Below are 17,069 nucleotides of genomic sequence, written 5' to 3'. Positions count from 1 at the left end.
TGGCAGACCCTCTCTCTGGAAGTCCCCATAACTGCATTCCACACTCACACATTCCTCCATGGCTGTTAATGCCCCAGCCTCCTTTCTTCCCTCAAAAACTGCCTCTCATCCAACTCCCTGCCATGATTTAGGGATTTTTCCTCTTCCACTGGGTCTCCCCCAGATCTAGGCCTAAGTCCCTCCCCAGGAGCAAAAATGTTCCCTTCCACTTCCCACACCCCAAGACTTTATTAGTCAAATCTTGCCTTGTGGATCTGCAGAGTCCAAAATACAGAAATCTTCCAAGAGAAAAGCAAGTGCAGGCCTGCACTCCTTATAGGCTACAGGGGTCCACCCTGCTGAATCAGAATTCAGCAGCTCCTGCTCATTTTTTTTTTTTTTTTTTTTAAGCTTGTGACCACAGAGTTTTATTAACTGTAAGTATTTTATGTATGCATATGTTTTTCCTCTTTCAAATTCTTTAACTGCCAAAATTAAATTACCCTTACAGACTACAAATATTGTAAAATGTATTAGATTATTAATTTATAAAATTTACCTGTGAAATGATACATTGTGTTTGGAGTCTTTGAAATGATACTTACAATCATTGAAAGCAGATGGTTCTATAAACCTTACAAGTAATCACAGGCTCCTTAAACTCACAATATACATTTATTTCAAGGTTAAACAGAAGCCCATTTTCTTCAAAAGTAATTTTCTACTACTTTTTTCATAAAAATATAAAAGACTTAGCATTCATAGTTTTTATAACATTGAACCCAAACCAAGATTTTTCTACAAATGATACCACTTTCCAAAAAGTTTAAGACATCATCGAATAATGTGATGTTAAACCAAATGGTCTCATCACCACAAAGTATTTTACTTTTAAGAAACATTGTGCAGTATTTCCTTTTAAACCTGATTTTTATGTAAGATTTCAATTGTGTATATGCTATGTAACCACACAAGATTTAATCCAAGTCATTCATATTTATGCAGTAGACTGTCATGTGACCAGTTACCATATACACTGTCATACAGTAATTGCAGAAATGGCAAAAGGCGATCTTTATGAAAGACAAAAAAAAAAAACCTTTTTAATAAAAGACAACCAACACTGCCATAATCTTCTGCAAAAATCACCTCTTCCTCCTACCTCTTTTCTCCTTCAAATGGTTCCATTTATAGCATGCCATTACTCAAAGATATTTATATCACTTTTACTTAAGATAGCTTTATACATGGTTGCTTTCTTTTCTGATATGGGGAATTTATCAAAAGGCACCAAGATTAGACTCCTAAGTAGTTTCCAATTTTTTGCCCCTTTTGAGGTTCCTCTAGAATGATTTCCCTCAGACAAGTGTAACTCTGAGAATATAAGGAACCACAAGATAATGAATGATGCAACAAGCAATGTAAAACTTGTACCATTCCAAAGGTGTAAATATATAATAAGTTCCTTGAACTTTTCATTTAGGACAAGAAGTCAGAAAAACTTTCTGAATGTAAACATAAAAATAGAGCACATTTATCAACTGTAGGAAAACTCATAACCTTACAATAGCAAGGTATTAAATCTTATAGAATAACACATAGCCAAAAGCATTAGAAATTCATTGTCTGATATTCTGATGCATTATTCTGAAAACATGTCTGATAAATACATACCATTAACATATAACAAAATATGGCCTTTACTTCACAGGGGAAAAAAAGGTAAGTTTCATCACAAAAACAGATTTACTGGATTTCAGTTTTGATTTTAGAGAGATATTTTAAAGACAAAAAAGCAAAACAAATTCCCCTTAAAATAAAAGTCTTTATATATGTAATCCATTATTAATATTTTTTATGATGCTCTTACAATGTAAAACATTTAGAAACTTTTAAACTCTAGAAAGTTTGACCAGTTACCCTTCTTGGCCTTAACATATTTTAAATCCCCTTTAGAGAATCACTTTAATGCTTTCAGTCCACAAGTCCAATATGGATGGAGCAGTTCTATTTCTTTTTCTTCTTCTTTGGTGGTTCATCCTCAGAGCTGCTATCTGTGCTGGTGGTACTGCTACTGGAGGAGCTGGAATCTGAGTCTGAATCAGAGGAGGAGGAAGAGCTTGTGGAGGAAGCTGAAGATGATGGACTAGAAGAGCTTTCGTCAGTGTCACTATCCTCTGAGGAGGATGAGGTAGATGTTCCTTCACTTTCTGATGAAGAATCACTGGCTGAACTGTCACTGCTATTGGTACTGGAACTGGTTACACTCTTAGACCTTTTTTTCTTGTTCTTTTTTTCTACATTAGTTTCTCCAATGCTTTGCTGTAATAATAATCTGTTTTCTTTTTCTTTTAAAGCTTTCTTTAGTTCTGCTGTTCTTGAAGGCCTGTGTAGGTATTTCCTTTTTCCTGTGCATTCGTAAGTCCAGTGTCCAAATTCTAAGCATTTCTGACATCTTACATGTTGCTTATTTGCTTCCCTCACTGGCCCGAGCTCCTTGGGGCAGGCGCCGTGTTAGAGAAACGGCTACACTACCCCGCTTCCTACTGGGGATCCAAGTCTGGCCTCGCGTCCCAGCGTCCGCTCACCCGCCGGGTGACGCGGTCTCCCCGCTCCCAGCCCGCCCCATCGCCCGACTCGGGCCCTCACTTACGCCTGTCTCCGCGCTATGAGACGGTGCATGGGAGTCGCCATCTTAGCGCCGCTCCTGCTCATTTTAATCGAGAAATAAGAAGATGTTCAACTTCACTGTCTGAACTTGAATGGCTGGGTAGGATATACAAAGAAAACACACTGATTAATACTTTTAGATGTAACTATCAGTCTAGATATCCATATACAAAACATATATGTCCTTTTGTTTCATTTTGTTCACATAAATTATATAATCTGCATTTGTTTTCCAGTTTTCTTTTCTTTTAGTTTCTTTTTATCACCTTCAAAATACTTTTTCGGTTTAAATATAATTCCATTCCTAGTCTTGTAACCCAGAGAAAGATTGTTCACATCTCCCAGGACATCTGTATAGGAAGGACCAGAAACAATCCAAATGTCCACCATCACTAGGAAAGATAGGCAATTGTGGTATATTTAATTAGCAACAAAATTGGATGAACCACTGATGACTATTAAATCCATACTTTTTAGTGAAAATAGGCCAAATACCAGAATATATGTACTGTAAGATTATAGCTTAAAACCCAAACCTCTTAAGGATGAATAATCAGCAGATAATTATAAAGTAAATAAGGTTCTGAATATCATGCAAATTAGATAGTGCTGACTCCTAAGGGTAGGATTGGTTGTGATAAGGAGAGGGTATGTGGGAAGATCCTGACAGCTAGATATGTTCTAGATGTTGATCTAGGTGGGGGTTACATGTTCATTTGTAACAATTCATATAACTCTACATTTATTTCATGTCCTTCCTACATGTTGTATTAAAGAAAAATATCCTTTCTTGAGGACACCTATCATAATATCTAATATTAGCCTAGTTTTCTTCATGAACCACAAACTACATTAACAATGCAGTTGAATTATCTCAATCTGCACAACATCTGTGAGATGTGGGTCCTATTATGTCCATAATGAAACACTGGGAAAGAATAGGAGGTGCCCCTGGTTCCAACCTGTCAATTGGTGGCCTCATGACCAGGAAGGGGGGAAGGGCCAGGAAGGGCAGCCTCGGGCGGCAGAGGCAGTGCTGACACCCACAGACCTGAGTGAATATCTCTACCAACAGCAGTGTCTCTGAGGTACCAGGAACATAGTGTATTGTGGAAGCCTTGGCTTGAGGTGTTGTTCTAGTTTGCTAATGCTGCCAGAATGCAAAACACCAGAGATGGATTGGCTTTTATAAAAGGGGGTTTATTTGGTTACACAGTTACAGTCTTAAGGCCATAAAGTGTCCAAGGTAACACACCAGCAATCAGGTACCTTCACTGGAGGATGGCCAATGGTGTCTGGAAAACCTCTGTTACCTGGGAAGGCATGTGGCTGGTGTCTGCTCCAAAGTTCTGGTTTCAAAACGGCCTTCTCCCAGGACATTCCTCTCTAGGCTGCAGTTCCTAAAAAAATGTCACTGTTAGTTGCTCTTGGAGTGTTTTTCCTCTCTTAGCTTCTCTGGAGCAAAAGTCTGCTTTCAACAGCCATCCTCAAACTGTCTCTCATCTGCAGCTCCTGTGCATTCTTCAAAGAGTCCCTCTTGGCTGTGGCTCCTCTTCAAAATGTCACTCACAGCTGCAGCTGCACTGAGTTCCTTCTGTTTGTCAGCTCATTTATATGGCTCCATTGATCAAGGCCCACCCTGAATGGGTGGGGCCATGCCTCCATGGAAATTATCTAATCAGAGTCATCACCTACAGTTGGGTGGCGTGCATTTCCATGCAAACACTCAAAGAATTCCAATCTAATCAGCACTAAAATGTCTGCCCCACAAGATTGCATCGAAGAATATGGCTTTTTCTGGGGGACATAATACATTCAAACCAGCACAGGTGTCAAGCATTTTTGGGGAAAGAGAATTATCCTAATTTGTGGGGCTTACAAGGCAAGAAATGCAGTAACTGCGGCAGGGAAGAATGGACTCCCCAGTACCTTCAGATAAATTTTTCTTATAGCAGGAGAAATTATATGGCATAAGAGCAGCAGGTGCCTAAACAACAGAGGTCTCTGGAGCTGGGTCACCCACATAATACACGCCCCTCTCCTGAGGCCACTTGACTTGACATTTCCTCAAACCCCGTCCCTCCCAGCTCCTTTCTCCTCCCACCCTGCCCATTTGGCTAATGGCAGTCAGCACAGGAAGAGAAAGTGATGTAATGGGTCCTGCCCCATTTTCACTTTATCAGTGGCCTTGTCACATTGGATATTCCTTCATCAGATTAGTAGTTAACAACGCAGCACTTGGAAATTAAAAGATAATAGCAGGTATTAAAAAAAAAAACTCTCAGAATTGCAAGATAATATTAAGGACGGCCTCTAAAAATAAAAACGAAAATTTCAAGGAAATAGACTAGAGGAAAAATAAGTCTGGAGTGTCCATCCACATGTGAAGATATGAGTATCAGGATTTCCGGAAAGAAAAAAGAGCTATTAGGGCATCAGCAATTCTCCCTCATCAGGAGGAAGGAGTTGAGAGTAACATCCTGCAGTTACAAAGGAAGAGGCAGGAGGGAAAGGCAGTTACCAAAGGGGAGAAAGACTCTGGACAGGGCCTACTGAGACCTGGAGGGGACAAAGTTTGTGCAGGATCCAGATATGCATTTTAGAACACCATATATTTATGATAGGTAGAGGGAAAATTGATACATTTGTTTTAACTAATCTCTTAAAGAAATGTAGCTTTTCCTTGGGTAGTAGGTATATGAAAGTAGTTTATGAAAGTATAACTTTGTTGCCAGCTGAGTTTCTCAATTCCTTGGATATTAACTTACAGTACTTGTAGATTTTGGACATGAGTCCTGGCTGGATGTTTGAGTTGGACAACCACAAGAGCTGAGCAGTTCAGCTTTGTGATAGAGCATAGGCATATGGGGCTCAGTGTCTGCTCTCTCTGTTAGGCAACTGGTGAGTTTGGTCATATATTATCCAAAAAAATGGTGGTTCAATCCCATCTGGGCCCACTGGGTTTTGACTAAGCCAGACCCCTTAAAGCTATGTTTGCTGCATGTTCTCTATTAACTAGGCTCTGAACCTTAACCTCAGTCTCTCTACTTTAAATTATACTGGGAAAGTCCTGCTGGAAACCCAAAATTTCCCATTACTAAGGGAGTTTAGCAAAAAGAATCTGTTTTGGCAAGGGTGGGAATAATCTCTGAACTTCCAGAGACTAGGTACACAAAGACACTAAGACAAACCATTTTCCTGAGGTCGGTTTTTGCAGCTGCCCACTCCTGGAATGTTAATTTCAATGCACTTCAGTCAAAGGTCACCAGGAGCACGCATCTCATTAAACAACTTGGTTTTATTACTACATGTAGGGAAGGAGAACACACATGATGGTGTCAGTAGAAGGGTATTAGGAAGAACCTATTATGGGATTTAGTCTTTGACTGGGTTATTTGTGGGAGAGTTTAACGAAGGGGAGGTGGGTATGGTTGTCCACAATCAGATGCTTTCAGAACACAGTTCTGTGGCTGGGATATGAACTAGCAATCATTTACTTATTAAGAGATGGCTGTTCAGCAATTTTTAACTTGTTTTTATTACTGTTTAAAGAAATTTATAAAGTGGCCCTTTTTTCTCATTTTTGTCATGATTTCAGGGAAACTTGTGTGAGGTTTGTATTCTCTAAGACTGTAATGTCCAATATTGAAACAGAGTTGTCTGCCTGTGGTAGTCAGATCACTTGTGGATATCAGAGGCTGCTTTCTTTCCATCCTTTCTCACTGGAAATCTGTAGAATAGAGAAGAGAAGAATGGACTATAGTGAAGCTGCATGCTATGTGTAGCAAGGCTTACTGAGCAATGGTTTGATTTTGACCATGTTTCTTGAATTTTCAGTATGTCAATACTTCATTATAAAATGGTTCAAATAGGAATCCTTCTGACATGGGTTGTCCTAAGTTGTGAACAATGTGCAGGTATATTGTTGAACCCTGTTCCCAGCACATGGTAATGCTCAGTATACCTTAGCTCCTTTCTGTCAGTCTATCACCATCATCATCTGTTCTGTGTCTTTAAACAATTGCATATCATTTCAGTATCCTACTGTGGCATGACAAATTTCCACAAAGTTAGTGAGTTAGTGGTTTAAAACAACACACATTGAAATGGATGGACCATTATATAAGTAAGCATTTCTCAATGCTTGGACATGAAATTGGTTCCAATGTTTATTGTTACAAATATGCTGGAGGGGTGGACAGAGCCTTATAGATACCTCCATTATCACTTATTACATATTTCTCTAGGATAGATTCCTGGAAATGCTGCAGGATCAAAGTATGTGTATAGTCTGTTTGCTAATTCCTGCCTAATTGCCTTGGAATGAAGATGTGCCAAGTCACATTCCCAAACATTTATAGGAATACACTTTTATCTATCCTCTTGCCAACACTTGATAGGACCTACACCTATTATTTATTTTAGTTAACAATTAATCCCTTTTTGGGAGATTTCCCAAAATGAGTTTACACAGAACTGGGATCTAGACAACTGGCTGAAATTAACTGACATCCAGCAAAACCTGAAACAAATATGATTTTCTCAGTTTTCCTATGTTTTCTTTTTGCTCTGTTTGCACAGATAACTAGAGCTGCTGCATAAAGATATTACTCTGGATTGGTGGGTGGTATTGCTGCTTTGTACATTGCCCTGGATCTGTGAGTGATGAGCTGATTCACAAGAGAGTCTTGAGATCTGTTTAACCTGACTTCCCTCCTCTGCAATCCCAGGCTGCAGTGAATTGGTAACTCTCCCACTCTGAGGAATGAGATCTCCATGACTGGGCTTGAGCAGAATAAAAATTTTGAAAACAGAGAGGTTTTCATTATATTGGCACTTTAAATAATGGGTCTTTTCCTTACTTATAGTCATAACAAGCATGGAAATTGCATACATCAAAGTTTATCTGGAAGAAAATAATGATGGTTGTTTCATTGCTCTTCTTGATTTCTTTCATCTATGCTGGTAAGTGACACAGAAACCTTGCCTGGTGAGCTCAGTTGTAAAAAGGCTAATATAAATCTGCCATAGGAAATAAAGATAGATATGATTTCTCAGATCATGTTAAGCTGGTGTTAAGTATTTTACCATCTTCGTTATTTCAGAATTTTGGCTGGTAACATTAAAGAGACATTCTTCGAGTGTGTAAAACATCCTTCATAGTGTCCTTCAAGTTGTAAGGACTTGGAAAGAGTTACATGAGAGTGAGTGCAATATTTTTAACTGTGGTTTCTTGATATCTTTTATTCCTGCATACATTTATATGATAATAAGAAATCAAGAGAACAGAGATAGGCATCAGTATAGAGTATCCTACTATGGCATGACAGATTTCCACAAAGTTAGTTGTTAGTAGTTTAAAACAACACACATTGAGTATTTCACAGTTCTGTTGGTAGGAAGGCTGGAAAGATGTAGCTGGGTTATCTGCTCAGGGCGTGACAAAGCAGAAATCAATGTATTGGGTGGCTGCATTCTCATCTAGAGCTTAGGCTCTTCTTCCAAGCTCATTCCAGATTGGCAGAATTCAGTTCCTGTATTTGTGGGACTGAGGTCCCAGTTTCCTTGCTGACTATCAGCTATGGGACATTCTCTGATTCTAGAGGCTGCCTGCATTCTTTCTCACTTCAGACATCATACTCCATCTTCAAACCAGCAACAGTGCATTGAGTCCTCGTACTCAGACCCTCTGACATTGTTCCTCCTACCAGCCAGAGTAATCTCTGTGCATTTAAGGAGCCATGTGATTAGATCACTTTCACCTATATGATTTTCCTATCTTCAAGTTAATGATGCCATAGAAATTAAGATAATCAAAGAAGTGATGTTTCATCTTATGTACAGGTTATAGGGATTTGAATGGGACATATTCAGGATGCCATTTAAAATATTCTACCTTCCACAGTGCCAGCGATTCACATTCCTCTTGCATGCAAAACATGTTCACACCTTCCCAGGGTTCCCCAGGCCAAATCCTGTTACAGAATCATTTCAAATTCCAAAAAATCTCATGTAAAACACTTGGTTTCAAAAATCCAAAAGCTCATGTGAACCACTTACATCAGGTGTTGATGATGCTTCTGATTTAATCCATTAAATATAGATACATTCTTCTCCATGAGAAGTACTATGAAACTAAAGAAACAACTTATTGGCTCCCAACATACAGTTGTGGGACAGATATATGATAACAATTATAGATATTCCATGTCAAAATTGGGATATTAAAAGTAAACAATGAGTCATCGTTCCAAAACACTTTGAAATCCAACTGGGCCAATTCCGGGAGGACTTCCTTGATTTGGTTTCAAGGCCTGTGCTTTGGTTTCCTTGCTGGTGAAACAAATATCATACAATGAATTGGCTTAACAACAGCAATTTATTGACTTATTTTCAGAGGCTAGAAGGCTTGATTCCTCCTGGGGTTGGCATCTTCTGGCTGACTGGCAATCTTTGGGGTTCCTTGGCTTTTTCTTTACATGACAATGCACCTGCCGGTATTTTATCCTTTCTCTTCTGGGTTCCATTGATTTCCTCTTCTGGCTGCTCCCTGTGACTTCTCATTCCATGTCCTTTGCTTATGAGGACCTCAGCCATAGTGGATTAAGGCCCACCCTCATTCAATTTGGGCACAACTTAACTAATAATATCTTCAAAGGCCCTATTTACAAATGGGTTCAAATGCACAGGACAAGAAGCTAGGAGCTGAACATTTTTTTGTGGGGGAGTGATTCAGTCCCTAACAGTCCATCTTCTGCATCCCCAAAAGACATGTTCTTCCGACATGCAAAATACATTAATTCCATCACAACATCCAAAAAGCCTTCAGGATTTAAAACAATGCTAAGAATAAAAACTCATCAATATCAGTTAGGGGTGTATTCTGCACTAGGGCAAAATTTCTCTGCTGGACTTGCAAACCTAGAAAACAAGTTATCTGTTTCCAATATACAATGATGTAACAGTTATATAACAAACATTCCCATTCCAGAAGTGGAAATTGCAAGAAATAGAGGGGTTTCATATCCCAAGCAAGTCTGAAATCCTGCAGGGCAAACTCATTAGATTTCAAGGTTTGAGGGTCATTTATGGATCTATGTTTCGTCCTTCGGAACTGATGGAGTAGCACTTCCACACCTTCCAAGTGCTTGCACAGCACCATATTTCCTCTGAACACTGGGGGGAAGGCCCCACCCTCTTCACACTTCAGAATGGCAGCCAGGGCCTCTGTGAATGCCCAGGCACAGGGACCACCCTCTCTGACCATTTGGGTGGCAGCACTCTCCCACATGGCCCACATCCTCCAAGCACAGAGCTTGAGCAATCCTCTTTTCCAAGCATGGTGGTTGAACAACTATCTTGGCTCAAATCTTACCTTACATGGTTCTGCTCTTGAAGTCATTCTTTCTTCAGTTCATCCCTTCTCTATCCCTTTCAGACTAGGGTGGCTATGATTCTGCTCATCATACAAATTTTGCAAATACCTTGTCAGATTTGCACGCAGTTCCAGGGGACCCAAACCATCAAGAATAGAAATTTCCAAAGTTCCTTCCTGGATAACTTCATTTCCCATTTTGAATTACACTGAAATTGCTGACTGGATCATGTTCAGTCACATCTTCTTTAGCAAAGGGTTGTTCAGTTAATCCCTCACATGGAGCCCTGACATGTGGGGAGTCATCTCCCAAAAGCTCAAGGAGGTCCCTGATAGAGCTGCTTCTGGCCCTAATCTCAGAGCACATTACCTGGATAGTCTGACAATTTTCTAAATCATCAATTGCTGTTTTTTTTTTTTTTTTTTTTTTAATGCTTAGCATTTCAATCCCCAGTTTACCCACTTCCTCTCCCATTTCACTAACAGCTGGAAGGAGAAACCGAGCTGCACTTTCCACACTAGCTTAGAAACCTCAAGTTCATTGCTTTCAAATTCTACTTTCCTTCTAACATCAGAACACAATTTTGTCAATGTCTCTGCCACTTTATAACAAGGATTACCTGTTCTAAAATTTTCAATAACACATTCAACCTTTTCTTCTAAGGCCTCATTGGAAGTATCTTTAACGTCTGTATTTCTACCAACAGTCTCTTCAGTGTCATATAGGCTTTTTCTATCAAGCACCTCATTCTTCCAGCCTCTCTCCATTATCCAATTCCAAAGCTGCGGTCGGGGTTACTGCTTCTGGGGGGAGGGGCGGCCGGTAGCTGAGCCCTCAGCTCTCGGGGCTGCTTAAAGGGTACCGGCGGCGGGGGCTCTTTCCCGGAGGCGAGGGAGAGGCGGAGGACTTGGCCGGGTCCTCGGCGAGAGGCGTGCAAGGTGTGGAGGGCGGCGATAAGGACAAGACACTCTTCATCCAGTAGGAGCATGCGCCAAAGAGGCTTTATTCAGGGGTGATCACAGGTTATATAGGCTGGTAAGAAGGGCAGGGCTGGAAAGGAGGTGAAGTAGCCTAAAATGGCAATATTGAAGGGAGAGGGGCTAGGATTGGTTCGGAGAGGACGCAGGAGCCGTTGCAGCGGGCGGGGGTTGTTCTGGCCACGGTGCATGCGCGCTGGCGGTGGCAGGAGTGGCCTTGGCACCAGGGAGTGAGTGGGTAAGATAAGGAAGTGGGGAAAGGGCAGTTGGGAGAAAGGCGGTTTCCTCCGGCAAGCCTCCCCTGCCCGTGACATTTTGGGTGAGGAAAAGGGAGCTGCCTTGACCTCGCTCCCCAGGCTCGGGGGGGCTGCAGAGGGCACTCACGCCCGTACCTACTACCCTCCCCAGGGGGTGATATCAGGTCCCCTGGCCCAGGCCTGGCAAGCCGAGGTACAAGCTCAGCTACCCGCAATTCCCCTTTCTTTTCTAATTAGAGGAAGAGGCTTTACCGGAGAGGCCCGCTAAGGGTGAGGGGAGGGGGAGGTTAGGGAAGGGAAAAAGGGGTTGACGGTGGCTCGGTGAGGCTGGAGTTCAGTGTAGGTGTGGTGCCCGGGCGCTTGACAATGGCTTCGCTGCAGCGGGCTGGGCGAAGGTGAGGGGTTTAAAGTTCAGGGGTTCAGAGAAGCTGGAACTCGAGGCGAGAGCGATGTTCAGGTGATTGGGAAGGGCCTCGCGGTCGGCGGGTTGACCGGTGGCGTTGAGGTCGCGGAGGGTTGGCTGTTATCTTGGAGTGGGGGGCGTCAGAGGTGGCGAGTCGCTGATACTGGATTTGCACGAACGAGGAAAAAATGGCATCCGTTTGTTTTCTTACAAGCTGGACAATTTTGCGGATGAGGCAGGGTCTTAAGATGAGAGCTAGAATAATTATTAATAGGGGGCCAAGAAAAGGAAGGATGTATGGGAGGATGGGAGTGAAAAAACTGGACCAATAACTGGTGGCTTCACGATCTCTTTTACGCTTTTCCAGTCCTTCTCGGACCCTTTTCAGACTGTCCTCGACGAGACCTGTGGAATTGGCATAAACACAGCACTCTTCTCCTAGGGCGGCGCAGAGGCCTCCCTCTTTGAGGAGGAGAAGGTCAAGACCTCGGCGGTTTTGGAGCACTACCTCAGAGAGGGAATTGACAGAATTTTTTAGATGGTAAATAGCGTTTTGTAAGTGACGAATGTCCTCGTCAACAGCCGCCCTGAGGTGAGTTAGGGCGGAGCCTTGACTGGCTAGTGCAGCGATTCCGGTGCCAGTGCCGGCAAGACCTAGGAGGGAGGCAATTGTGAGGGCGGTGATGGGCTCTCGCTTTTGCAGAAGGGCAGGAGCTGCAGTTTTTTCTAGACGGAGGAAGAAGTCTTCTTCGCTGTGGTATAAGACCCTAGGGATAAGGACAATTAGGAGGCAAGTTTCTTTATATTCACTGATGATATTCGTGCTGAGACAGGGGGTAAGTCCTGTAGAGGAGCAGAGCCATTGGGAGGAGTTATGAGGAATGAGAAATTTTGCCGAGCTGCTGGGAGATGAGTAGCTGGCACAGGCAGTGAGGTCGGGAGAGTTACTGGAGCGAGGGCGGACGCACTTTCCCGTATAGGAGACTGAATGAAAGGTCAGGGGGACGGCAGAGGTATTCCAATTGCATTCCGAGGGGCTGTCTTCTGTGCTTTCTGAAAAGGAGAGGTTGGAGGCAACGGGCTCGTACAGTGAGGAAGAGGTGGAGAGGCAGAGCCAGCAGGAGGAGGTAAAATTGGGGTTGGAGGAGTTCACTGAGGCAAAGGCGGCTTGGATGAGGCTGAGGAGGGGAGAGGAGTAACGAGAGGGGGGCAGAAAAGGTTGGGGTGGTGGGGTTGGCGATGCGCTGTTGGCAGCTGAGGTGCGGTTTCTGGATGCGCTGCTTGTACTTGAGGTGCGGCTGGAAGGCTGTGGAAAAAAGGGGGTTAAGGACTTGGTTGGGACCTATGCCAGAGGGTGTTTTTAATACAGTATTTTGGCATGGTTGGCTTACAGCCTCCTTTTTTATGAGAATAAGTGATCCTCGGTCGGCTCCTTTTTCATAGATTCTGAAGCCCCAAGTTTGACCGAGTAACCAGGAGGGATCAGTGGGGAGCTGCACTGTAAGATTAAGATGTGTGCAGGATCCCTTACTTTCTTGGCCGAGCCAGTTAACTGTAGGGAGTTTGCACCCTGTAGGGGCCCACTTTAAGGTAAGGTAATGATTAGGAACAGGAGGCTTCCAATTAGTGGCTAATGTTTCACACCCCCAGTATGCACAGTAGTACTTGTTGGGGGAATTACAGCACGATTTTCCAGGATTTGAGGATGGGCACATGTAATATTGGGCCTGGGGATCACTTACCTTTTGAGCGCAGGTTTCTTCGACTCTGAAGACAAAGGTGGCGAAAGGCTTACTCGGCTCCTGGAAGAGCTTGGTGAATTTATTAGGCCGACAGGCAGAGCAATTGGCAAACGCTCGTAAGGCGATGCCTCTGAGGACAGTCCAGAAGGTGGCAGGGACATTAATATAAGCAGACGCATTTAGAAACGCTGCAGTGCCCAAATAGGCTTCGGGGGGATGATAGACTCCAATGGCTGCATCTTGCTCACTTTGCTTAGCTGCTTCTGCCTGGAAGTGAGCACGCCAGTCAACAAACTGACCGGGGTTAAAAATTGAACGGGCAAGCGAGGCCCAGTCTTGGGGGAGGCAATAGTTCATGGCGAGATCCTGCAGTATTTGGGAAGCATACGGGCTACCTAACCCGTCCTCCTTGACGGCCCTGCGAAGCTGCTTGATAGTATCTAAGTCAATGGGATACCAGTCATGCGGTTTCTGTGGGGTGGGGGCAAGGTTAAGAGGAAAGCAGCGAAAAGCACGAGAGAAAGGAGGGCGCGCTTGCAGAGGGCCTGGCACGGGAGTGGGGGTAAGGGGAGCGTTGTCCCAAGGGTTGCCTTGAGGTGCAGAAGGCAGCCAGGGGTTGTTAGTCGGCAGGGTGGAAGGAGCGGCGGCAGCTGCCGGTAGCGGCTCCGAGGGGGAGCTCGCCGAAGGGGGAGGCGGGAGTGGGAGGCCCCAAGCGTCGCAAGATGGCGGCGCGGTGGGCGTGGCTAAGACACAAGATGGCGGACCAGCCCCGCCCTGTGAAAGGGCGGGGTCCAAGGCACAAGATGGTGGACTAGCTCCGCCCTGTGGAAGGGCGGGGTAAAGCATATACGGTTTCCGGCCCAGCTTAGGGCTGATGTCATCGCCGGAGCATTTCCTCCCCTCGATGGAAGAAGAAGGAGGAAGTTCGCCATCTTGGCGTGGCGCAGTGTTATTTTGCTTTTTGGGAGTCACCTCGAGCGCGTTGTTAATCTGCTCGACTAAGGACTCCGTGTCCGAGTCATGATTTGAATTAATATCGCTATCTGAATCTGTTGGCTGGGTTGATAGGGCCTCCTTGGATTTAACGGGGCCTCGATCAGGGGGGAGGGAGCCTTGAAGGCAGGAGCGGATGGTTATCAAGGTGGGGAGCAAGCCGGGAGGGAAGCGCTTGCTCTCATGTTCCATGGCGTTGGTGACTCGATCAATAAGACGATCATAAATAACAGGGTCCCAAAGATGGCAAGTGGTGAGCCATGGGTTAAAGGGCAGCAGGAGATCCCAGTATATTTGCAGCTGCCGGACAGACACTTTACAGCGATGCGTGTCTAGGAGACCCTGACATGTAGATATACGATTACCCATAGCTGAGGGGAGAGGAGGGGGAGTTGTTCCCGAGCCGGGCCGGTCCGGCTGGCGGGGAGGAGGAGGAGGAGTTGTTTACCGAGCAGAGAGAATGAGATAAACTGTGGCCGCAAGGCCGAAGGAGACGGCGAGAGCGGAAAGCAGTGCCCTTTGGCAACGGGAGCAGTCGGGGGGGGCGGTTGCAAAGAGGCACACGGTGCCAAATGAGGAAAGAAAGATACAAAGAACTACAGCAAAGTAATGGAGGGGAAGAGGGAGAGCGTTAGGAGGAACGGGGGTCATAGAAGTGCGCATACAAGAGGACGAAGAGAGCGTGGGGGATACTCCTACTGGATGAAGAGAGCGTGGGGGAAGGGAGGAGCGGCCTCGGAGCAAGGAACCTCCCACGGCTCCGGAAGCGGCGAAGGAGAGGCGGCCCTTACCTTGCAGGCGAGGAAACGGGAAGCTGGAGAGGCGTCCGGGCGAGCGGGCGACCTGCCAAACTGTTGTGTGGAGACGTTCCTCACACGGGGCACCAGTTGCGGTCGGGGTTACTGCTTCTGGGGGGAGGGGCGGCCGGTAGCTGAGCCCTCAGCTCTCGGGGCTGCTTAAAGGGTACCGGCGGCGGGAGCTCTTTCCCGGAGGCGAGGGAGAGGCGGAGGACTTGGCCGGGTCCTCGGCGAGAGGCGTGCAAGGTGTGGAGGGCGGCGATAAGGACAAGACACTCTTCATCCAGTAGGAGCATGCGCCAAAGAGGCTTTATTCAGGGGTGATCACAGGTTATATAGGCTGGTAAGAAGGGCAGGGCTGGAAAGGAGGTGAAGTAGCCTAAAATGGCAATATTGAAGGGAGAGGGGCTAGGATTGGTTCGGAGAGGACGCAGGAGCCGTTGCAGCGGGCGGGGGTTGTTCTGGCCACGGTGCATGCGCGCTGGCGGTGGCAGGAGTGGCCTTGGCACCAGGGAGTGAGTGGGTAAGATAAGGAAGTGGGGAAAGGGCAGTTGGGAGAAAGGCGGTTTCCTCCGGCAAGCCTCCCCTGCCCGTGACATTTTGGGTGAGGAAAAGGGAGCTGCCTTGACCTCGCTCCCCAGGCTCGGGGGGGCTGCAGAGGGCACTCACGCCCGTACCTACTACCCTCCCCAGGGGGTGATATCAGGTCCCCTGGCCCAGGCCTGGCAAGCCGAGGTACAAGCTCAGCTACCCGCACAAAGCCGTTTCAACATTTTTAGATATTTGACACAGCATCACCTTACTTTCTACTACCAAAGCTGTTTTATTATTCCAGGCTGCTAAAACTAGTCTACCATGGATTGGTGTAAACAATGGGAATTTATTGGTTCACAGTCTCAGAGCCTACACGTCTTGCTTCTTTCCAGGGTTGGGATCTTCTGGCTGAACAACAAGCTTTGGAGCTCCTGGCTTTTACAGAACATGTCAATGCCCAAGGTGGCATCTTCTCCTTTCTCTTTCAGTTTCCTTTGTCATCAGCTTCTGGCCATTAACTGTAGCTTCTCCCCTTTGGTGTCCAATTTCCTTTGCTTATGAGGACCTCAGCCATATGGGATTAAGGCCGACCCTCTTCAGTTTGGGAACACCATAACTAATGGCATCTTCAAAGATCTTACTTGTAAATGTGTTCACACCCACAGGACCAGGGGTTGGGACCTGATTCAATCCCCCACAGCCTAGGAAAAGACTTCTGTGATGTGGGGCTCTGCCTCTGGCTCACGGCTTCCCATTTGTTTTCATCTTACTTTTATTCATTCTTTACATATTCCTCTGTATCTTCATCTTCCTCTCCATACCAACATCCTTCCTATAACGTTATGATGTTTCTTTCTGGCCCGAATAAGTCTGATGATGATGTCATGGTTGGGACTCTTTCCTAATAGGGGCTGCACTTGAGCCCTCAGGCTCTTCTGTGATCATCTGTATTGACCTGACTCTATTAATCATGTCTTTTTCTGCTCCCCTAGGTGGATCATGTACAACTGCAGGACTGTGGACACCTAGAACCAATCTCTCCCCTCTCTTTCTCCATCAAGAGAAGAAAATATCAAGAGTACTCCTGAAGAAGTATCCATATGAGCTCCCAGACTCCACAGCAATTAGAGCAGAGGCAAAAACATGAAAGAGAATGAAAAGCTAAAGGCCTAGACTCAGGGAACAGGCTTCCTCTTTATTCCCACTACAGGTGGGATACCCTTCCCTGGAAAAGGAAATGTGTCCACTGAATTGCCACCATGGGCAAGGGACATGCACTGCTCCTGCTTTGTTCTCATTGGCACTAGGGCCTTTGGGGTTTCCTTCTCAGGCTGTTTGCAC

At 45.1% G+C, this 17,069-nt stretch overlaps 1 protein-coding gene across 1 annotated transcript; it reads right to left on the bottom strand.

The window, feature by feature from the left end:
- Positions 1 to 1,978: 1,978 nt before the first annotated feature.
- Positions 1,979 to 2,675, bottom strand: LOC119518114 (zinc finger CCHC domain-containing protein 10). The gene is made up of 2 exons (XM_037815173.1): positions 2,633 to 2,675; positions 1,979 to 2,458 (listed from the first exon to the last, which is right to left on the bottom strand). The coding sequence occupies exons 1-2, from the start codon at positions 2,671 to 2,673 to the stop codon at positions 1,987 to 1,989; spliced, it is 513 nt and encodes a 170-aa protein (XP_037671101.1). The 5' UTR covers positions 2,674 to 2,675; the 3' UTR covers positions 1,979 to 1,986.
- Between the last annotated feature and the right edge of the window lie 14,394 nt (positions 2,676 to 17,069).

Source organism: Choloepus didactylus, chromosome 2, assembly GCF_015220235.1.
Source record: "Choloepus didactylus isolate mChoDid1 chromosome 2, mChoDid1.pri, whole genome shotgun sequence".
In the NCBI taxonomy this organism is placed as follows: Eukaryota; Metazoa; Chordata; class Mammalia; order Pilosa; family Megalonychidae; genus Choloepus; species Choloepus didactylus.
This window is presented reverse-complemented; position numbering and strand designations above follow the sequence as displayed.

What these genes read in the sequence shown, in the direction of transcription:
- LOC119518114 (XM_037815173.1), bottom strand. Translation starts at nt 2,673, where the DNA reads ATGGCGACTCCCATGCACCGTCTCATAGCGCGGAGACAGGC. An exon ending in CTCATAGCGCGGAGACAGGC is followed by an intron (nt 2,459 to 2,632) that starts GTAAGTGAGGGC and finishes CGGGCCAGTGAG; the next exon opens with GGAAGCAAATAAGCAACATG.